Below are 23,205 nucleotides of genomic sequence, written 5' to 3'. Positions count from 1 at the left end.
ATTTGGCCACAAGGGGCAAATGTCCCTACTCTTCAAGAGCTGAGTCTCTCATATTTCTAGCCAGAAAATTTACTCAAGCCTTATGTTAATAGTAGATTGATTAATATAATGCCAAATTAAAACAACCCACCCATCAACTCCGATCCCTCTAGATTATTCCCACCTAGAGAACATTCCCGGTAACGCTCAACAATTTGAATAAAAGTCAGGACTATCAACTCAAATTAAGGAGGTCCAGATATCAGGAGAGCTCATCTGACACATCTCTGAGGTGCTGAGAAGTCAGAGGGCCATAAACTCTGCTGGTACCCAGGGCCAAGTTCCAGAGGACCCCCAGGTGATCTCACAAGAGTTTCTCTCACATCCAGTTGAGTGCACCAGGAAATGTCAATGCAAAATGAATAAACCTTTTAAAAATTTTTAAAGAGAAAGGAAAGGAGTTTTATTTGAGCCCAAGTTAGGACAGCTGCCCGGGATATATTATTTTGACAAAGAAGAGAGTACTTTGGGGAGGAAACATTCGGTGCAGGGTTATATATGTTTTCTACATAAATAGTTACAAATCATGATGTTGAAGGACATTACAGAAAGTTCCAGACTTTATCTTGTGATTTTAGCATGTTAAGGTTGTATGACTTTAATCTTATGGAAACCAGGGAGATTTGTTTTGTTTTTCTTATCTTTTTGTTTGGAATACTCCTTTTTGGTTATTTTTTGAACACGCAGACATATGTGCTCCAGGCAGAAAGAGAGCCTTTGCTTTGAGGTTTTGCTGAGTCATTTTGACCTTAGTGGGAGCCGTTTAAGCACAGATATCTTCCCTGAGGGTCCACAAACATTAAAAGTTGGGCATTTCCTATATCACTGGCTGCTTAAATATTTGCTCAGCTTTTTAGCCTCTAGCAACTTCTTTCTGTCTGTTTTTTCTGAATTTTACCCCACAAATTGTGCGGAATTTGCCTTGATAGGAAAAGGCACGGAATGCTGGGTTTGCCTTTGTGTTCCCTGCTTTCCAGGAACTTGGCCCTGCAAGTTCTACTTTGCTTACTCTCATCAGAGAGAACTTTTCAAATAGTTGCCTCTTGTATTTTATTTATTTATGGTTTTTCTTAGGAGAATGCTTGGTTTGGAACAGCTAGTCCATCATAGCCAGATAAAAAGTGCTTTGTGGATAACTCTGATTTTTTAAAAAAATTAAAGCTGGGATTATCAATTATACTTCAACTAAAAAACAAAACAAAACAAAAACAACTGAAAACAAAAACGAAGTTTATGGACATTTCACATTTCAAACCTAGTTCACAAACTATTAAGTATCTCAATCTAAATCTTTTATAACTTGTCCAATGAAGCATTTTTAAACTCCTTTTATAAATGTAATACTCAGTTTTTGTTTTAAATTCTTTACCTGCTTCACTATTAGTTTGATTTTCTAAATCATTTTTATACATAATTCTAAATCTTCGTAGAGTTTAAATATATTCACCCATTGTGGAAATGATTATGTCATCCTGAACAATTTTGTTGGAGACTATTTTCTTGGCTAATTGAGTGTGTATAACAACCAGGGGTATAAAATCTGGAGCTATAAATTCAGAGAAATTTCTCTTGTCCCTGACTGTCAGAATTAACCCCTTTTTTGTAATAACTATGTCATAAACTCCAAAATAAAACAAAAACAAAAGCAGGGTGATGGTGATCATGTGGTCTTCCCCTAATCTTGAGTTGTCTTGTAATATGCTTTTCAAACCAGGCAAGTTTATCTCCCATTCATCTTTCTTCTGCTTCATGAATTTTGATTAATTTTCATATTCTATATTTACTTTTAAAAAAGATTTTATTTGTTTATTTGAGAGTGTGTGAGCACATGCATGCATGCTGGTGGGAGGGTCAGAGGGCAAAGGGGAAGGAGAGAATCTCAAGCTGACTCTTTGCTGAGCCCAGAGCCCATTGGGCTCCATCCCAGGACCACAAGATGATGACCTGAACCAAAACTGAGTCAGACGCTTAACTGTCTGAGCCACCCAGGTGCCCCCAAAAAACATTTTCAAAAATTTTATTTATTTGTTTTTATTTTTAACATATGATATATTGTTTCATGGGTACAGGTCTGTGATTTATCAGTCCTACATAATACACAGTGCTAACCACAACACATGCCCTCCCCAGTGTCTATCACCCAGTCACCTCCTCCCTCCCACCCCACTCCATTCTAGCAACCCTCAGTTTGTGTCCTGAGATTAAGAGTCTCATATGGTTTGTTTCCCTCTCTGGTTTCTTCTTGTTTTATTTTTTCCTCTCTTCCCCTATGATCCTCTGCCTTGTTCCTCAAATTCCATATATCAGTGAGATCATATAATTGTCTTTCTCTGATTGACTTATTTAGCATAATACCTTCTAGTCCCATTCACGTCATTGCAAATGGCAAGATTTCATTTTTGATGGCTGCATAATATTCTATTGTATATGTATGTGTGTGTGTGTGTGCATATATATATATATATATCTCACATCTTCTTTATCTATTCCTATATCCATGGACATCTGGGCTCTTTCCATAGTTTGACCATTGTGGACATTGCTGCTATAAACATTGGGGTGCAGATGCCCCTTTGGATCACTGCATTTCTATCTTTGGGGGAAATACCCAGTAGTACAATTGCTAGGTCATAGGTACCTCTGTTTGCAACTTTTTGAGGAGCCTCCACACTGTTTTCCAGAGTGGCTGCACCAGCTTGCATTCTTACCAACAGTGTAGGGAGGTTCCCCTTTCTCCCCATCCTCACCAACATCTGTCGTTTCCTGACTTGTTAATTTTAGCCTTTCTGACTGGTGTGAGGTGGTATCTCACTGTGGTTTTGATATGTATTTTCCTGATGCCGAGTGATGTGGAGCAGTTTTTCATGGGTCTGTTGGCCATTTGGATGTCTTCTGCCCATTTCTTGAATGGATTATTTGTTCTTTGGGTGTTAAGTTTGTTAAGTTCTTTATAGATTTTGGACACTAGCCCTTTATCTGATATGTCATTTGCAAATATCTTTTCCCATTCTGTCAGTTGTCTTTTGGTTTTGTTGACTGTTTCCTTTGCTGTGCAAAAGCTTTTTGTCTTGATGAAATCCCAGTTGTTCATTTTTTGCCTTTGCTTCCATTGCCTTTGGTGATGGTCTAGGAAGAAGTTGCTGTGGCTGAGGTTAAAGAGGTTGTTGCCTGTGTTCTTCTCTAGGATTTTGATGGATTCCTTTCTTACATTGAGGTCTTTCATCTATTTGAGTCTGTTTTTGTGTATGGTGTAAGGAATTGGTCCAGTTTCATTCTTCTGCCCGTGGCTGTCCAATTTCCCAACACTATTTGTTGAAGAGGCTGTATTTTTTCCATTGGACATTCTTTTCTGCTTTGTGGAAGATTGGTTGACCATAGAGTTGAGGGTCCATTTCTGGACTCTCTGTTCTGTTCCGTTGATCTATGTATCTGTTTTTGTGCCAGTACCATACTGTCTTGATGACAGCTTTGTAATAGAGCTTCAAGTCTGGAATGGTGATGCCACCAGCTTTGCTTTTCTTTTTCAACATTCCTCTGGCTGTTCAGGGTCTTTTCTTGGTCCATACAAATTTTAGGATTATTTGTTCCATTTCTGTGAAAAAATTGATGATATTTTGATAAGGACTGCATTAAATGTGTAGATTGTTCTAGGTAGCATAGATATCTTCACAGTATTTTTTCTTCCAATCCATGAGCATGAAATGGTTTTCCATTTCTTTGTGTCTCCTCAGTTTCTTTCATGAGAATTTCGTAGTTTCTGAGTACAGAGTCTTAGCCTCTTTAGTTAGATTTATTCCTAGGAATCTTAAGATTTTGGGTGCAATTGTAAATGGTATTGACTCCTTAATTTATCTTTCTTCTGTCTTGCTGCTGGTATATAGAAATGCAGCTGATTTCTGTGCATTGATTGTATACCCTGCCACTTTACTGAATTCCTGTTTGAGTTCTAGCAGTTTTGGGGTGGAGTCTTTTGGGTTTTCCACATATAGTATCATATCATCTACAAAGAGTAGGAGTTTGACTACTTCTTTGCTGATTGAGATGTCTTTTGTTTCTTTTTGTTGTCTGATTGATGAGGCTAGGACTTCTAGTCTAGACACATTGCCAAACTGCAGTGGTGATTGTGGACATCCGTGCTGTGTTCCTGACCTTAGGGGAAAGCTCTCAGTTTTTCCCCATTGAGAATGATATTCACTGTGGGTTTTTCATAGATGGCTTTGATGATATTGAAGTATGTACCATCTATCCCTACACAGTGAAGAGTTTTAATCAAGAGAGTATATTGTACTTTTTCAAATGCTTTTTCTGCATCTATTGAGAGGATCATATATTTCTTGTCCTTTCTTTATTAATGTAGTCTATCACATTAATTGATTGTGGATGTTGAACCAAACTTGCAGCCCAGGAATAAATCCCACTTGGTCGTGGTGAGTAATCTGTTGGATCCTACTGGCTAGTATTTTGGTGAGAATTTTTGCATTTGTGTTCATCAAGGATATTGGCCTGTGATTCTCCTTTTTGGTGGGGTCTTTGTCTGGTTTTGGAATCAAGGTCTCATAAAATGAGTTTGGAAGTTTTCCTTCCCTTTCTGTTTTTTTGGAATAGTTTCAGAACAGGTATTAACACTTTAAATGTTTGGTAGAATTTCCCTGGGAAACCATCTGGCGCTGGGCTCTTATTTGTTGGGAGATTTTGATGACTGCTTCAATCTCCTTGCTGGTATGGCTCTGTGCAGGTTTTCTATTTCTTCCTGGTTCAGTTTTGGTAGTTTATATGTCTCTAGGAATGTATCCATTTCTTCTAGATTGTCTAATTTGTGGTATTCTGTGCTCATAATATGTTTTAATTTTATTTTTAAAGAGATTTTATCCTTTATTTTTTATTTTTTTAAAGTTTAAAAAAAAATTTATTTGACAGGGAGAGGCACAGCGAGAGAAGGGATAAAAGCAGGGGGAGTGGGTGAAGGAGAAGCAAGCTTCCCACTGAGCAGGGAACATGATGCAGGGCTCAGTCCGTCCCAGATCCCTGGGATCATGACCTGAGCCCAAGGCAGCTACTTAATGACTGAGCCACTCAGGCTCCCCCATAATATTTTTTAATAATTGTTAGTATTTCTCTAGTGTTGGTTGTGATTGCTCCTCTTTCATTCATGATTTTATTAATTTGGGTCCTTTCTCTTTTCTTTTTGTTTAAGTCCGTCCAGGGGTTTATCAATCCTATTAATTCTTTCAAAGAACCAGCTCCTAGTTTCATTGATCTGTTCTACTGTTCTTTTGGTTTCTGTTTCATTGATTTCTGCTCTAATCCTTATTATTTCTCTTCTCCTGCTGGGTTTAATCTTTATTTGCTGTTCTTTTTCTCCAGCTACTTTAGGTGTAGAGTTAGGTTGTATATTTGAGACCTTTCTTGTTTCCTGAGAAAGGCTTGTATTGCTATACACTTCCCTGTTAGAACGGTCTTTGCTGCATCCCAAAGATTTTGAACAGTTGTGTTTTCATTTTCATTTGTTTCCATGAATTTTAAAAAATTCCTTTTTTTAATTTTAAGATTTTATTTTTTATTTTTTTTTATTTTCAGCATAACAGTATTCCTTGTTTTTGCACCACACCCAGTGCTCCATGCAATCCGTGCCCTCTCTAATACCCACCACCTGGTTCCCCTAACCTCCCACCCCCCCACCACTTGAAACCCCTCAGATTGTCTTTAATTTCATGTTTGACCCATTCATTCTTTAGTAGGATGCTCTTGAGCCTTCATGTATTTGAGTTCTTTCCAACTTTCCTCTTGTGATTGAGTTTGAGTTTTAAAACACTGTGGTCCAAAAATATGCAGGGAATGATTCTAGTCTTTTGGCGGTTGAGACCTAATTTGTGACCCAGGATGGGATCTATTCTGGAGAATGTTCCATGTGCACTCGAGAAGAATGTGTATTCTGTTGCTTTGGGATGGAATGTTCTGAATGTATCTGTGATGTCCATCTGGTCCAGTGTGTTATTTAAAGCCCTTATTTCCTTATTGATCTTTTGCTTAAATGATATGTCCATTTCAGTGAAAGGGCTATTAAAATCCCCTACTATTATTGTATTATTGTTGATGTGTTTCTTTGATTTTGTTATTCATTGGCTTATATAATTGGCTGCTCCCATGTTAGGGGCATAAATATTTACCCTTCTTGTTAGATCTTCTTGTTGGATAGACCCTTTATTTTTAAGTATGATATAAGTGTCCTTCCTCATGTCTTATTACAGTCTTTGGGTTAAAATCTAATTTGTCTGATATAAGGATTGCCACCTCAGCTTTCTTTTGATGTCCATTTGCATGGTAAGTGGTTTTCCACCCCCTCACTTTAAATCTGGAGGTGTCTTTGGGTCTAAAATGAATTTCTTGCAGACAGCATATTGATGGGTCTTGTTTTTTTATCCATTCTGATACGATGTGTCTTTTGATTGGTGCATTTAGCCCATTTACATTCAGGGTAACTATTGAAAGTTACGAATTTAGTGCGAATTTCGTCCTTACCTTGTAAGGTAACTGTTACAGTAAATTGTCTCTGTTCCTTTCTGATCTATGTTACTTTTAAGCTCTCTCTTTGCTTACGTGACCCCTTTCGGTATTTCTTGCAGGGCTGGTTTGGTGATTGCAAATTCTTCTAGTTTTTGTTTGTCCTAGAAGCTTTTTATCTCTCCATCTATTTTCAGGGACAGCCTAGCTGGATAAAATATTCTTGGCTGCATATCTTTCTCATTTAGTACCCTTAATATATCATGCCAGTCCTTTCTGGCCTGCCAGGTCTCTGTGAATAGGTTTGCTTCCAATCTAATGCTTGTACTATTGTAGGTTACAGACCTCTTGTCCTGAGCTGCTCTCAGGATTTTCTTTTTGTCTCTGAGATTTGTAAGTTTTATTATTAGATGTTGGGGTGTTGACCTATTTTTATTGATTTTGAGGGGTGTTCTCTGTGTCTCCTTGACTTTGATGCCTATTTCCTTCCCCAAATTAGGAAAGTTCTCTGCTATTATTTGCTCCCATATGCCTTCTGCCCCTCTCTTTCTTCTTCTTCTGGGATTCCAGTTATTCTAATATTGTTTAGCTCTATGGTATCACTTATCTCTCGAATTCTCTTCTTGTGATTCAGTAGTTGTTTGTCTCTCTTTTTCTCAGCTTCTTTAGTCTCCATCATTTGGTCTTCTATATAACTAATTCTCTCTTCTGTCTCATTTAGCCTAGCAGTTAGAGCTTCCATTGTTAATTACACCTCATTAGTAGCCTTTTTGATTTTGAGTTGGTTAGATTTTATTTCTCCAGAAAGGGATTCTCTAGTATCTTACATGCTTTCTTTCAGGCCCAGCTAGTATCTTGATAATCATTATTCTCTACTCTAGTTCTGACTTACTAATGTCCATATTGGTTAGGTCCCTGGGCAGCTGTTACTACCTCTTGTTTTTTTTGTTTTTTTTTTTTTTTTTGAGGTGAGTTTTTCTGTTTTGCCATATTGTCCCGAGAAGAACAGATGACTGAGAGAACAAAATACTAGAAGGGTAACAATGATCCCTGAGAAACATTCACTAAAAAGATCAGAAAAGACATGAAACTGGGGGGAAAAGAAAAAAGAATATGATCAGGTTCATGAATAGAACAGAGCCATACACTAGATTTTGGGTGTGGTTTGGTCTGTTAGAAGAAACTGCCTCCCAAAATTTTAAGAAAAGAAAAGAAAAAAAATATATATATACACACACACATAAAAATAAGGTGAAATACTATGAAAGGATGGAATATGAATGTAGAATAAAAATTTAAACAGATTTTGAAAAAGAAATTGATAAGTTGGTTGAAAACAGAAAGGAGAAAAATTTTTAAAAAGGAGAATGTGATCAGGTGGGTGAATAGAACAAAGCTATACACTACACTTAGGATATTTTGGTCTGTTAGAAGAAATGTGAATAGAGCCGTACACTAGACTTTGGGTGTATTTTGGTCTGTTAGAAGAAACTGCCTCCCCAAATTTTAAAGCAAGAAGAAAAGATACATATATATGTATCTTTTTTCTTTATATATATATATATATATGTATATCTATCTATATCTATATCTATATTTTGAGTGTATATATGTAGATATACAGATATACTGTATATCTATGTATACATCTGTATATCTATATATCTATATATATACATATTGTATATCTATATATATACACTCAAAATACAGATATAGATATATATACACTCAAAAAATAAGGTTAAATACAATGAAGAGAAAATATGACATAAAAATGCAAATTAAAAAAAGATTTTCTAAAAGGAATTGAAAAGATAAGTTGGTTGAAAAAAGAAGGAAGAAAATTTCAGAAAAAATAAATTAAGAAAAGTTAAAGTTGAAAAAGTAAAGAATCATGGGGAAAAAGCCATGAATTCTATGTGCTATAGTGCTGGCATTTTGCAGTTCTCATTGATTGGTAAACTTGTTCTTGGCTGGATGTTCTTGCTGATCTTCTGGGGAGGCACCTGTTGCATTGATTCTCAAATTCCTTTGCCAAAGGCAGAATTGCACCACCCTTGCCAGGGGCTAGGCTTGGGGCCCCACTCCTCAGTGTGCCCTCTGAGAAAAGCAGTCAATCCCTCCTGTCTCCTGGGTCTCCAGCCACACTCCGTGCTCACCTGGCCTGTGACCCAGCAATTCTGTCTCTAGTACATAGCCCTGTTTGGAGTCTCCAAACCCAGCAGATTGCTGCAGTGCACTCCCAGGGGGTAGGTGGGGAGTCTCCCCAGATCTGCCACTTGTTGAGCCCCTGTTTGAGGAGAACTGGCCCAACTGTGCCGTGATCACACTTTATAGCCACCCCGAGCTGAGAGCCCATTTCTCAGCTCCATCTTTGCAGTTGGCTTCTCTGCTCTGATTCCTGGGAGCTCTGTCTCACTCAGGCAACCCCAGTCTTTCTGTGACCCAAGTGTCCTGAGACCACACTGTCCCACTGTCCCACCAAGGGTTCCAGCCCCCCACTTCTGCTTAGCTACCAAAGCAATGTCCTTCACTGGAGCAAACTTCTAAAAGTTCTGATTTTGTTCTCCTCTACTATCACTTGCCGGGAGCCAGCTGATGGAGGTTCCCTTCCCCCACGGTCTATCTTTCCATATATCACCTTGGATTCACTTCTCCGCACATCCTACCTTGAGGAAAGTGGTTGCTTTTCTGTTCATAGAGTTGCTGCTATTCTTTTCTTTGATCTCCTGTTGAGTTCGTAGGTGTTCAGAATTGTTTGATAACTATCTAGCTGAATTCCTGGGACCTGACCAAATTAGGTCTCCTACACTTCTGCCATCTTGGACCACCTCTGCCCCCAAAATATTTTTCTTTAAGCATATAATCAGTGTAAAAGTGACTAATGAGTATTTTACATTCTTTTAAAGTCTAGATCTTCATTTTAATTTTTTTTAATTGTGATATAGTTGACATATGCCATTATATTGTTTCAGGTGTGCAAGATAATGATTTAATATTTGTGTACATTGTGAAATGATCACCACAATAAGTCTAGTTAACATCTAACACACACAAAGTCACATTCTTTTTTCTTGTGATGGGAACTTTCAAGATCTGCTGTTTTAACAGCTTTCAAATATACAATGCAGTGTTATTATCAATAGCCACCATCCCAGGACTTATTTATTTTATAGTTGGAAATGTGTACCAAAATGGACTTGTTTTAAGTGTCCTGTTACTGGTGTTTACAGTATCATTTATCTAGACTATCAACTTACTATTGCTTTTCCCTTTGCAGAAAGGCAGAAACTCTCCAGATGTCTTCTGAAAATGACCAAGTTTTTATCCCAATGCCACGAAGAAACACCAGTGAGCTCTCCAAGATGACCTCCAACAACCAGAAGACCTTTACTGAAGAAGCTGTGTTAAGTTTTCATAACATTTACTATCGAGTGAAAGTGAAGAGTGGCTTTCTTTTTGGTCGAAAAATAGTTGAGAAGGAAATACTAACAAATATCAAGTATGTGCATGAACTTGTATTAAAATAGCTTTATTGACATACAATGAGCTTTATAGGTTTTGCTTATTGCAAATAAAGGTCTTACGAACATTTGTGTACAAATCCATACAGACATACAGACAAATGCTTTTATTTTGTGTGGCTAACCTCAGAGTGAAATGGCTGGGTCACATCTTAGGTATATGGTTAACTTTAAAGGAACTGCTAAACGGTTTTTAAAGTGGTTGTTCCATATGCATCGACTTTTGTTTGAGAAACCAAACAATGTGTTGTTTGTTTTTTTCTGGGTATGAGCTGGGGTTCTCTAGAAAGCGACTGGCTGTATGATTTACTAGTTCTTGGTCGTCGGGATATAATTGTCCTCTCCAAGCTTCCGTTTTCTGATCTGTGAGATGAAGAGGAGAAGTATGGCTGTACCTTACAAGCCAAATACTTTTAGGTCCTTATGCACTTTATGTCCTTCATGTTCCAGATGCTGGAGTGAGGTAGTTGAAATGACAGTTGAGGTAGTTGAAATGACAGTATGTTGTAACAGTACTTTGGTTTTCAAATACACTTGTTTCAAATGAGTGGTCTGTTTTTATAGTAGTTTGTGCCATGGACTTAATGCTTCTCTCCATTACACAGGCAGAGACTATTTAAATACAAGACAACTATAACTTTGCTTAAGCTGTGTAGCTGAAGTCCAAAGTGATAAGAGAAATTAGGAATTGAATCAGGTCTTGATTAGAACCACCTGACCTTTCTGAAAAGCTAACAAGTTCTTTGTGGAACATATTAATCAAGAAAAATTGGTCACTTTGGATTTTGTGCTAATGAGTAGAAGATAAAGGATTTGAATACACACAGGTGGAATAGATTTAAAATTCATACTATGTGAGTGTACATATCTCCTGCTTATGTTTTTTTTTTTTAAAGATTTTATTTATTTATTTGACAGAAAGATCACAAGTAGGCAGAGAGGCAGGCAGAGAGAGAGGGGAGGAAGCAGGCTCCCTGCGGAGCAGAGAGCCCGATACGGGGCTCAATCCCAGGACCCTGGGACCATGACCTGAGCCGAAGGCAGAGGCTTTAACCCACTGAGCCACCCAGGCACCCCGCTCTCCTGCTTATGTTTTAAAGCTACTAGATTAGTAACTTGATACAACACAAGTGTTATCTGATCAATGCTTCATAAAGTTTTATGGCCCCATGGTATGCATTTTAGCAACAGAGGAGTTCATCCGAGGTTGAATGTGCATAGCTAGGTTCATAAAAACTCAGTCAAATCTTGTAGTTCTTTCCGATTCTATAGTCAAAAGGACAGGAGGGATTGGTTTCCTTGCTAACTCACATTTCTGGTTTAGGCATCTCTGAGAGAGGTCATCCCTGTTCTTGCTGCAGTATTTCTAATCTTTCCCCTATCTGCTGACTGCACCTAAGTAGAATTTCTGGGATGGGGAAAGATCGCTCTCATATGTGTTATTTTTTATTTGTGTTTGATAGTGCCACCACCATTCACAATAGTTATTGTATTTCAAAAAACTTGGTGAGAAGCTTGGTTTTTGTTTTTTTCTGTGGACATTTTGTAATCTAATTTATAGAACTGAGTAACTAGAACCTGATTTCCTCTTGTGGCGGGAGGTGTGAAGAAGATAAAACAAAATCTGACTATGAGAATTTAAAAAGGTGAGACCTTAATTCCTCATGAAAATCTTTCTGTTATACTTAGTTTGTCTCCATGCCCAGCATTTGGGCTTTCCCTCATCAATACTGAAGATATATGGAAAAAATGGTCCATTCCAGTAGATGTGTGGATCCCCACTGGTCATCATGGAAATTCAATATACCATTTGGGAATTTGTTAAATTGATAATTTATTTTGACATAATTTTAAACTTAGACCTTATACTTTTCACCCCTATGCCTCACCTGTTAACATTTCACTGCATTTGCTCATCACATTTAGTTTTTATATACCCATTATCATTGGTATTTTTCTAAAAGCAAGCTCCCATATGATGTTTTATTATCCCTAACTCCTTTGGTGTATGTTTTCCAGAAATTCGAGTCCTCTTTTCTGTAATCACTCAGTCATCGTTTTGGAGCAGCCGAGGGGGAGTGCAGCCTCATAGTGAATACAGTGCTGGGTGCTAAGAGACCCTCGGTCACCTGTGCTCTTAACATAGTTGATTGACCACCACATCATGTCTCCTTTGTCTCATCCAACCTAGTATTTCTTTTTTTTTTTTTTTTTTTTAAGATTTTATTTATTTATTTGACAGAGATCACAAGTAGGCAGAGAGGCAGGTAGAGAGAGAGAGGAGGAAGCAGGCTCCCTGCAGAGCAGAGAGCCCGACGTGGGGCTCGATCCCAGGACCCCGGGATCATGACCTGAGCCGAAGGCAGAGGCTTTAACCCACTGAGCCACCCAGGTGCCCCCAACCTAGTATTTCTGTCTCATGTCTTAACCTTGATTACTTGGTCATGTTGGGGTCTACCAACTTTCTCCACCATAATGTTACCATTTTCCACTTTGTAATTGATAAATGCTATGAAGGGAGATAAGACATTATCCCAAAACAGTATTCCTCATTAATCTTCACCCCACCAACTTCAGCTCCCATTGACTCTTCCCGCCCGAAGTGGCAGTAATGATCAAAGGGTGATTTTCTCTTTTCATTCATCTCTTCTGCATGGATCAATTTGAAGTCTACTGAAAGAAAAAAGCTTTATTCATCATCTCATTCAATATAGACTCATAGATTTCATATTCAGTGGTAATGCACTATTATCATTATTCTTGATACTCCCATTGTTCCTGATTTGGTTAATGGGAGACTTTCCTTTTTTTTTTTTTAAAGCTCATTCTTTTGAGATGTCCTCTTATTTGAGTAGTTTTTGGCACAGCAAGAAGTTTCAGACTCCCTGAATACTTATCTTGCTTCAGACCTGTAATCAGCTGTGGTTCCTTTTTCTGGAAGATGATATTTACAAACCAAGATCTGGGTGCTTGGAATATTGGTTGCTGTTGGGATGCCATATGTTCTTAGCCTTCTCAGTGGGTAGACCTAGCGAGCATATGTCTATATATGTGTACACACATATGCCTATACTTGTGACTCTATATCTGTGTATATAGATTAAAACCTAGGACTTCTCATTAATACCAACAATTGTAATCTAATACCCCACGGTTCTTTCCACATTTCTATGTTTGTAAAACATCTCAAAAGTGAAAACCCTGGCTCTCATTATCCTTGATACACTTACTGATTTGCTCATTTTTCTTATTCTTTAATACAAGGAATTAGCCCACCCTTCAGCTGTCACCTCTCTTCCTCCCATCTCCCTTCACAGCCTGTGTTCCGTTATAGCTGTTGAGTTTTTCCCACTTCTTCACATTTTTTTTTGCAAGCTTGCCTTTTTGTTTTCCTGTAATTCTCATTTATAAAAATGCAGAGACTCATTTATTCAACAAATTTTAGACATCTGCTAGGTGCTTGACATTGTGCAAGATGCTGGTGACATAGATATGTCCTCTGCTCTCAGAAACCTTCTAGTCTAATGGTGGATTCAGACAAGTAGAGCGTGGCACTGTTATTCTACCATGATGGAAGCCCCTAAACTTAAATTGGAGGGCCAGGGGCATGAGAGAGTGTGTCTGTGTGTGTGTGTGTGTGTGTGTGTGTGTGTGTGTGTAGTGTAGGGAGGGAAGGTGCACCAATGACATGGACTTCTCCATAAAATGAGACCAGAGGATTAACCATTATGCACTAAAATGTAATAGTTGGGACCTTAGTCTGTTAGCTGGGTTTCACCTGATGTGTTCAGCATTTAATAATCTATTTAATGATCTACATATTGTAGACCGCTGTGCTGCATGCTATGGTGGGGTGGGGGGAACCCGATATGGCACCATTCTTGTTGACAAGACTTTATAGGACAAGAGTGAAACTTCCCTGCACGCAAATGCTGTAAAGCCATAAATAAGGGTGGAAAATGAGTTCTGAGGGATGATAGTAGAGTGGAGGGCGGGGTGAGGGAGCAAGGGGATTGTAGGCCATAAACCAGAACAGAGGTCAACAGCCTTTCTGTAAAGGGACTGCTAGGAAATCTTTTCCACCTCACGGACCACATCTGTGCGGCAGCTCCTTGGTCCTGTGGCCGCAGTGTGAAGGCGGTCATGGATGTGGGCGAATGAATGCGGCTCTGCTCTAGTAACGCTTTATGAGCAGAACAGGTGACTAGCCATTGGCTGGTCCCTGGCCTAGAGTGCAAACTCCACAAGTCCCAGGCTTTGTTTTGTCCTCAGCTCCATCCCATGTCCTAGAAGAGTGTCTTACCACCTGTAGTAGTTACTGGATAATTGTGCTAAGTGAATGGAGGGAGAATTAGCCCCTTCTCCCAGCTGGAACTCTTTCTTGCATTTGTGATTGGACATTACTGTTGTTTTCTGTAATGCTAGGGTCTAGTGCCAAAGTAAGCCCAACTCAGGGAACTGAAAGATTGTCCTAGCCTGTTCACATTCAATTTTGGGTTAATCATTTAGGATTGTTGGTCTTTATTTGAGTAGATATTTTAAAAACCTGGAAAAGTTTCCTGACAATGATGTCTTAGTGAATATCAAGCTGATTTTTGGTCATTTTAGAAGAAGTTACTGGGTAGCTACTAATACAGTTCCTGGGTAGCTTTTTTTTTTTTTTTTTAAAGATTTTATTTATTTGAGAGAGAGAGGGAGAGCATGAGCGGAGACAAGGTCAGATGGAGAAACAGACTCTCCGTGGAGCTGGGACTCCAGGACTCCGGGATTATGACCTGAGCTGAAGGCAGTTGCTTCACCAAACAAGCCACCCAGGCACCTACTGGGTAGCTATTAATAAAGAAGATGCATCAAAAGCTACAGATAAATGCATCTTGAAAGTTCACTTAACCAGTGTGTCTTTTTATACTGTGTGTTGGGGGGGAGACGGCACCGAAAGCATAAGAGATCTTTCTGTTCTACAGCTTGCTCCCAGTTTATCAAATTCATTTTTTTGTCGGGTATTTCAGTGAGAGGCACCTCAGTTCATGAGCAGAGTGAGAGCTACCTTCCCTTTTAGCCTCCACCAGTCGTTTTATACTTGTAACAGTTTAAGCACAAGAGTCAGTAAATGCTGAGGTCCTCTGGGGTTGAGGTACTGGGGTACAACTGCTTTGTGATGTTAAGCACTCCTGGTTATATAACCTTAGGATTGGCCTCTGAGAATCATTGCCTGGGAATGAAATAGATTTCAGCTTTGGAATAGATACTATTTTTATTTTGGGATAAATTTTTTTTTTTTTTTTAAGATTTTATTTATTTATTTGACAGAGAGAGATCACAAGCAGGCAGAGAGGCAGGCAGAGAGACAGGAGGAAGCAGGCTCCCTGCTGAGCAGAGAGCCCGATGCGGGACTCGATCCCAGGACCCTGAGATCATGACCTGAGCCGAAGGCAGCGGCTTAACCCACTGAGCCACCCAGGCGCCCCAATTTTGGGATAAATTTTGATTTATCTGTTCCAGCAGAGATTGGGCATAGACAACAAGGTTTTGAAAAGGCTTTTTTAGCTTTTCCAGGTCTCTATTTTATCATGCCTGTTGAGCTGGAGAGACCCTACTTTTTTATTTTAACTTAATATATTTTTAAAAGATTTTATTTATCTATTTTAGGGGGGGGGGACTGGGCAGAGCCAGAGGGGAAGAGTATTAAGCAGATTCCACACTGAGCATGAAGCTCAACGTGGGGCTCAGTCCCATGACCCTGAGATCAGGCCCTGAACCAAAACCAAGAGTCAAATACTTAACTGACTCTACCCCCTGGGTGTCCCTGGAGAGGGCATAGTCTCCATTCTCCTTTTCCCAGTCCTTTTCTCCTTGCCAGTCTACTGGTTACCTTCAGGATAAAATTCAAACTACTTACCTTCTTCTTCAGTCTCAGCACAGTAAACCCTGCCTTAATTTTTTTCTACCTTCTTGCTCTCTATCTGGGTATTCACTGCCCTTAAACATCGTAGTTTGTCTGGGACATGCTGTGTATGCTCCCATGCCTCTATATCCTTAAAGGTTGTTCCCTACAGAAAGTGGCATCTACCAGTTCTATGCTGAGAATTTTCTAATCCACTTACCTGATACTTTATAAGGGAGAGAATAGTATATCCTGAGGGTACATGTTTTACTTTTCTAATTCAGTAACAATTTTGTGACAGTTAAAAATTGGTATTTTGGGGGGCGCCTGGGTGGCTCAGTGGGTTAAGCCTCTGCCTTCAGCTCAAGTCATGATCTCAGGGTCCTGGGATCGAGCCCTGCTTTGGGCTCTCTGCTCATCAGGGAGCCTACTTCATCCTCTCTCTCTGCCTGCCTCTCTGCCTACTTGTGATCTCTGTCTGTCAAATTAATAAATAAAATCTTAAAAGAAAAAAAAAAAGAATTGGTATTTTGTTTTTTACCCATGAGGTGCTTTATTCTTAGCCATTGAAATTCTACTTCACATATATTGTTTCTTAATCTGATGAGTTTTAAGTGGTGAGAACGCTACTGGTGATTCTAGAAATCTGTTGACTTATTAATTGTGTAGAACTTAGAGTAGGTAGCCACAGAGGTGACTTGAAGTAAATCAGTTAATGTTATCAAACATTAGTTAAGACTTGTTACATTCTTTACACTGTATTAAGAGGGGTAAGTGTAACACATATGTTTAATCAGAATCTGTGACTTTAAGGAAACTTGAAATTTCTTGTGTTCTTTTTCAAAGACTATAAATGGTTTAGAGAAGAAGTGAAAGGAGTTTAGAGGGACCCGAGCCATTTTTCTTATAGGTCTTGACTAGTGATTAAGATCCTTCATGTGCTGGACTTAAGTTAATTGACATACGTTAATGGACATTACGTTAATTGTCTTTTTCCTTTCAGCATTGGTTTGTGCTTGCTTTCCATCTATAGTTTAATCACTTTCATTGAGCGTATTAGATGCAGACTCTAAATTTATAGAACTGGTTTTGAAGTGGGCTAATAAACTGATATGTTCTGTGCTTACAGTGGCATCATGAGACCTGGCCTCAATGCCATTCTGGGACCCACAGGTGGAGGCAAATCTTCGTGAGTATAATAGTAGAAGTCAGCTTTTCCTTTGGGGTTTAATGTGCTTTTCAAGATGCCTTTCATGTGAGCAGGTATGTGTCGAGCATTTGCTGCCTGTCTAGTGTGGTTCTAGGTGCTGTGGATAACATGCATGATGCTAGCTTGGAGCTGGTTGTCCCAAGGACTGGGAAATCTTGGTCAGCTTACTAATAGCACACGATAACAAGACATGACTGGCATACAGCTGTCAGCTATGATTTGAGCTAATGGGGAGGGAAAGGAGAGAGAAAAAAATTGAAAGTGGGTAGATGGAGCCAAAGGCCCAAGTGAAGACTTACTTCTTAGACAAAGGAGCGCATTGTCTGACTAGAGAGACCCCCAAGGTCACATGACCTGGAAGGCTGTTGGGGAAGTCTGTGCTGGAGCAGCCAACGGTGACTTGGTTCCATGTTTTTGAGTTATACTGTAATATAAACTAAAAAAGGGAAGGTGAGAATTGAAAAATATATGTAATTTTATGATGAATCACGAAATTCTACACCTGAAACCAATTTCATCATATATGTTGACAATAAAGATTGAATTCAAGGAAGTACCTGAAAAAACAGAAAACCATATACATAATTTTAGGTAATCCATGGAATTTCTTGATTGGTCAATATTCTAACTTGAGCAGAATTTGGATTTAGAGTAGCTGAGAGATACAGCCTGAGTTGGAGAAAAACAACAACATAATATGTCCTCTCATAGGTTGTTAGATATCTTAGCTGCGAGGAAAGATCCGAAGGGATTATCTGGAGATGTTCTGATAAATGGAGCACCTCGACCTGCCAATTTCAAATGTAATTCAGGTTATGTGGTACAAGTAAGTATTTGTGGATTTGTATTTTAGCATTCTTCTATTTCTGTATGGGCAAATGCCTTGGTTGATAGATCAGTGCACTTCCAGCTGACCAAATGACATGTTCATGGAACCAGTTTCCTTCACACCAGCTTTTCATAATCCCTCGTTAAGATTCGGAATGGTGTTAAATGAAGAGGCAGGAAGAATCTGGAATCTAACTGCTGTAAGGGCAATGATATCCATTCTAGTTATGATTCCCACAAGACACTACTAGTCTCCTTTTTTGCCCTACCTTCACCTCTCTCCTTCCCTTAGCTTAGAAAGATGTTTTGCTAAATTTGTGTAAAGCAGTCTGGACATGTCTGCTAGTAGTTATCATAATTACCTGTGTCGACTTGGATGTACACATAGGGAATGAAAATTATGCCATCTGCTTTTCCAGCTGTCTGTATTTGGAGTTGCTGTCATTTGTCTACCTGCAAGTTCATCATTAGCTAGAACTTTATGTTGGATATGGTATTCTTGGGGATGAAGTTACATGGGCTTAAGTGTGATGGTATTAGAAAAAAACCTAATATGTCTTGTTAAAATGTCATTTTGCTTCAAGGATGATGTCGTTATGGGAACTCTGACAGTGAGAGAAAATTTACAGTTCTCAGCAGCTCTCCGGCTTCCGACAACCATGACGAGTCATGAAAAAAATGAGCGAATTAACAAGGTCATTCAGCAGTTAGGTCTGGATAAAGTGGCAGATTCCAAGGTAATGTGGAAAAACCAGATAGGGTCATAGCCAGCATTAAGTTCTCACCTGTGTGGATAGTGTAACTCTTACTCAGAAGTTTTCTACAATGTGCGTGCTCAGAAGTGGCTGCTTTCTGTAATAGAGATAAATGCGACTTGTTACATAATGTGAAGATGGAAATTAACCAGGTTAAAGAACAACTTAAAAATGTTTGGATCCTGGAAATGAAGTGTGGCAGGGTGGTCCAGTGCACAGAAGTGCCTTTGCAAGGAACACAAGGCCCTTTCCCCATGATTATAGCTCTTGACGCTCTCACACTATTTGTAAGGTCTCAGCTGTGCCTTTCCACTAACTTTCCTTCTTCCTGCTTTCTTTCCCCTTTTAGCTCTCCTTCCTCTTCCTCCAGGAGACTTTGTGCCGTTGCTTTTGAGGTATATTTCCGGAATTCTTAAATGACAAAAATCCAAGGGTTCTGGCTCTATGTTTCACTTTGCTGTAATTTGGCTTTGAAAATTACATTTCGTCAAAGTGGAGTTTCTTTTTTCTTTCTTTCTTCTTCTTCCTCTTTTTTCTTTTTAAAGATTCTTTATTTATTTATTTGAGAGCTAGAGCGAGAGAGCACAAATGAGAGAGGGGCAGAGGGAGAGGGAGAAGCAGATTCCCTGCTGGGCGAGGAGCCTGATGCGGGGCTCGATTTGGGGCTTGATTTGGGGCTCGATTTGGAGCTCGATGTGGAGCTTGATCCCAGGACCCCGGGATTATGACCTGAGCCGAAGGCAGATGCTTAAGCGGCTAAACTACCCAGGTACCCCAGTTGGGTTTATTTCTAACTTGTGTAGCATCTGAGTTATTTCTCTATAGCCTTTTCTTTGGCACTTTTGTCTCTCATTCCTCTCTTCCTCTCTTCCTATCTTCCTTTCTTCTGCCAGTACTTACTTACAGGCTGTATGTTATGTGCTGGGCTCTTAGGTTTTAGAGATAACAGTTATGGGCAAGAGAGACAAAAATAATTCCCTTTTGTGGTTATGCAGAGTCAGGAGGAAGGAATGAGATGAACAAGGGAGTTTTATAGTTGATGACTAAGGATGAAAGATTTGCCTGGAAGACTTTTGAAGCTTTGGGTGAAGATGAGCTTTTTAAGATTATGGTGACTATTATTTAGCATTCTTTTTTAAAGATTTTTTTTTTTTTAAAGTAATCTCTACACCCGAGTTGGGGTTCGAATTTGCAACCCTGAGATCAAGAGTTGCATGCTCTGCCGACTGAGCGAGTGGTGGTGATAGTTTAAATCCCCTGGATATATATCCCTTATTTAGAGATAATGAAGAATGGGGGTTTTCTGCTGGTTATTGCTTCATGTCATACTGTCTGACATTTTAGAAAAACGTAAAATGTATTTTGCTTGTATTTCATTTGAAAGCTTAGTGCTGAGATGCCACCATTTACCATTTATTTTTGTTTTAGAAGTTCATAAGTTTAGATTTCCTTTGTCTTGGCTCTGTTATTTGATTTTGTCTTTTTCTTAAGGTGCATTCCAATCTTTGCCTTTAGGTTAAAGTTCTTTACCAATAAGCAGTCAATTGCCCTAACTTCCTTGCATGTAATTCCAGGAAAAATGAGCTGAAGGTAGTTGTTGACTTCTTGGAATTTATTTAATTGACTGAAAATATGTTTAAAATTTTTTACTTTTTATGAAAATTTAAATATAGCAGAAATATAGCAAGTAGTCTAATTACTATCATAATTACATGGTTATAGTATAATTAGTATAATGGCATGATTACAAATAATATTCACCTAGATTTCCCAGTTGTTAGCATCTTATCCCATACTAGCTTTGGCTTTTTTTCTGAAATATTTTTTAAAAAGTTGTAAATATCATATTTTACTCCTGACTACTCATTTTGCATCTTTTTTTAAAAAAGACTTTATTTATTTATTTGAGAGAGAGAGAGAGAGAGAGATCACAAGCAAGCAGAGTGGAAGGCAGAGAGAGAGGGGGGTGGGGGGAAACAGGCTCCCCGCTGAGCAGAGAGCCCAATGTAGGGCTCGAGCCCAGGACCCTGAGACCACAACCCGAGCCGAAGGCAGAGGCTCAACCCACTGAGCCACCCAGGTGCCCCAACTCATTTTGCATCTTAAGAAAAAAGACATTTGCCTAGGTTACCATAGTACTGTTACTAACCAACAAAATTAACAGTATCTTAATATCAGCTATGTTAAGCCATATTCATTCACATTTTCCCAGTTGTCTCTAAAATGTCTGCTATAGCTCAGTTGTTATAGGATCCAATCAAGGTCATGAGTAGCACTTCCTTGTTATCTCTTTGAAGACTCTTAATATAGGAATTCTTTTCTACTTCCTGCCTCTCCCCAAACCTTCTTGCTTCCCCTGCCCCCCTGCCCTCCACACACAATGATATTGACTAGTTGAGAAGACTGGGCCAGTTGCCCTGTAGAATATTCCGGCTTCCGGATTTGTCTGAAAGAATGAATCAGGAATTCTGTAGTGAGTTGGGATATAGGCAGGGTCAATTTGGGAAGCCTTATGATCATTTAAGAGGTGCTAATGTGGTGTGATAGAAAGTGAACTTTCCCATTTGCGCCCCCCCGCCCCCTGGACTTTTAGAGGGTTGGGGAGGGAGGGTGTAAGAAGACTAATAAATTCTAGATGCTTTCCCCTTTTCCTCTCCTACTTTTGTCTCCCTTCTGCTTTGTGATTTCATTATGCCAGGGCCATATGTTTTATTGTTCCTATTTAACTATCTTAAAACTAAATATTTGACTTGATAGGGAACAAGAAGTACTGTTAAGCATGGTGTTCATATCAGGCTTGGCCACTTCCCGACCTGAGCCTCATTTTGCTCATGTTATTAAAGAGAAACCTAGGGACGCCTGGGTGGCTCAGTTGGTTGGACGACTGCCTTCGGCTCAGGTTATGATCCCCGGGTCCCGGGATCGAGTCCCGCATCGGGCTCCCAGCTCCATGGGGAGTCTGCTTCTCCCTCTGACCTTCTCCTCGCTCATGCTCTCTCTCACTGTGTCTCTCTCTCAAATAAATAAATAAAATCTTTAAAAAACAACAACAAAAAAAGAGAAACCTACCTCTTCTCCCATAATTTCATTTGTTATTTGGAATAAGTGAGGATAATAAGATAAAGTGCCTCTTACAGGGTTGGCATGTTGTAGGACCTCAACAAATGGTAGTAGCTGTGGTTGTAATTGTTAATGATGGTATTTGTGCTTTAGGTTGGAACTCAATTTATACGTGGTGTATCTGGAGGAGAAAGAAAAAGGACTAGTATTGGAATGGAACTTATTACCGATCCAGCCATCTTGTTCCTGGATGAGCCCACCACTGGCTTAGATTCAAGCACAGCAAATGCTGTCCTTTTGCTCCTGAAGAGGTAATGTGATGGGAACATTTTTCTTCCACTCATCCAATATCAGATCCCCTGCGATGCACCAGGTAGTATTCTCAGTGCAGGAAGTTCAAGAGTGAACACAACAGACAAAATTGTCTTCCTTCTTTGTTGGAGGGGAGTAGTCAACTGACAAATAGAAGTGTTTCAAGAAAATTGAAACAGGGTAAGAGTTTGACAAAAGATGGCTGTGGTGGGAGTGGGGGTGCTCTATTATATAGCAAGGTGGTCAGGGAAGACCTCACTGATGTGACGCGTGAGCTGGGAGCAGGGAATGGGGCCTGGATGTCTGGGAAAGACAGTCCTCGCTGGAGGGAAGAGCCGTGGGTCCTGAGCATGTGTGATATGTTTGGAAACATCAAAAGAGCCAGAAGGAACTGAACCCCAGTGAACTAAGGGGAATGGAGGTTGCTTACTGATTCGTTTGCTGGGGCTGCCATAATGTAGGACCACAGACCGGGTGACTTAAACAACAGAAGTTTAGTTTTTCACATGCTTGGGAGGCTAGGAGTATAAGTAAGATAAGAGCATCAGCAGGATTATTTCTTCTGAGGTCTCTCTCCTTGGCGCAGGTAGCTGTCTTCAATGTGTGTCTTCATTTCATTTTCCCTCAGTGCATCTGGGGCCTCCTCTCCTGTTCTTATAAGGACAATGATCCTTATTAGATTAAGGGCCACTCATATGACCTTGTTTAACCATAATTATCTCTTTAAAGACCCTATCTCCAACTACAGGTATATTCTGAGGTACTCGAGGTTAGGACTTCAACATGAATTGGGGGAGGACAAAAGTTGTTCCATAACAATTAGAATAGGACATGAGATGGAATTGAGTGGGTGGCAGATTATGCAGGCTTTGTAGGCCACAGTAAGAACTATGGCTTTTATTGTCTTTAGGTAACATGGGAACTTTTAGAGAGTTCTAGAACAGAGGAGTGGCAGCTGTGTAGAGAAAAGAACTGTATAACTGGGCAAGGTGAGTACAAGGAAACCAGTCAGAAGTCTGTTTATCTTAGCTCGGTTGAGATGGGATACTGGCTTTGAGTAGGGTGGTAGTGGTGAGGTGGTGAGAAGTA

General features: G+C 39.4%; 1 protein-coding gene across 3 annotated transcripts in view; it reads left to right on the top strand.

Annotated features, from left to right (window-relative positions):
* The window catches only part of ABCG2 (ATP binding cassette subfamily G member 2 (Junior blood group)), a 137,984-nt gene that overhangs the window by 87,459 nt on the left and 27,320 nt on the right, over positions 1-23,205 (top strand). For all 3 annotated transcript variants that reach the window (XM_047717942.1, XM_047717940.1, XM_047717941.1), the window contains 5 exons: positions 9,824-10,045; positions 17,081-17,140; positions 17,873-17,987; positions 18,574-18,726; positions 21,958-22,115. In XM_047717942.1, coding sequence (XP_047573898.1) covers positions 9,843-10,045; positions 17,081-17,140; positions 17,873-17,987; positions 18,574-18,726; positions 21,958-22,115 — 689 coding nt within the window. In that variant the 5' untranslated portion in view covers positions 9,824-9,842. The remainder of the gene's footprint in view (positions 1-9,823; positions 10,046-17,080; positions 17,141-17,872; positions 17,988-18,573; positions 18,727-21,957; positions 22,116-23,205) is intronic.

This window comes from Lutra lutra, chromosome 2 (assembly GCF_902655055.1).
Source record: "Lutra lutra chromosome 2, mLutLut1.2, whole genome shotgun sequence".
In the NCBI taxonomy this organism is placed as follows: domain Eukaryota; kingdom Metazoa; phylum Chordata; class Mammalia; order Carnivora; family Mustelidae; genus Lutra; species Lutra lutra.
Note: the sequence above shows the minus strand (reverse complement) of the source record. Positions and strands in the feature narration are given on the sequence as shown.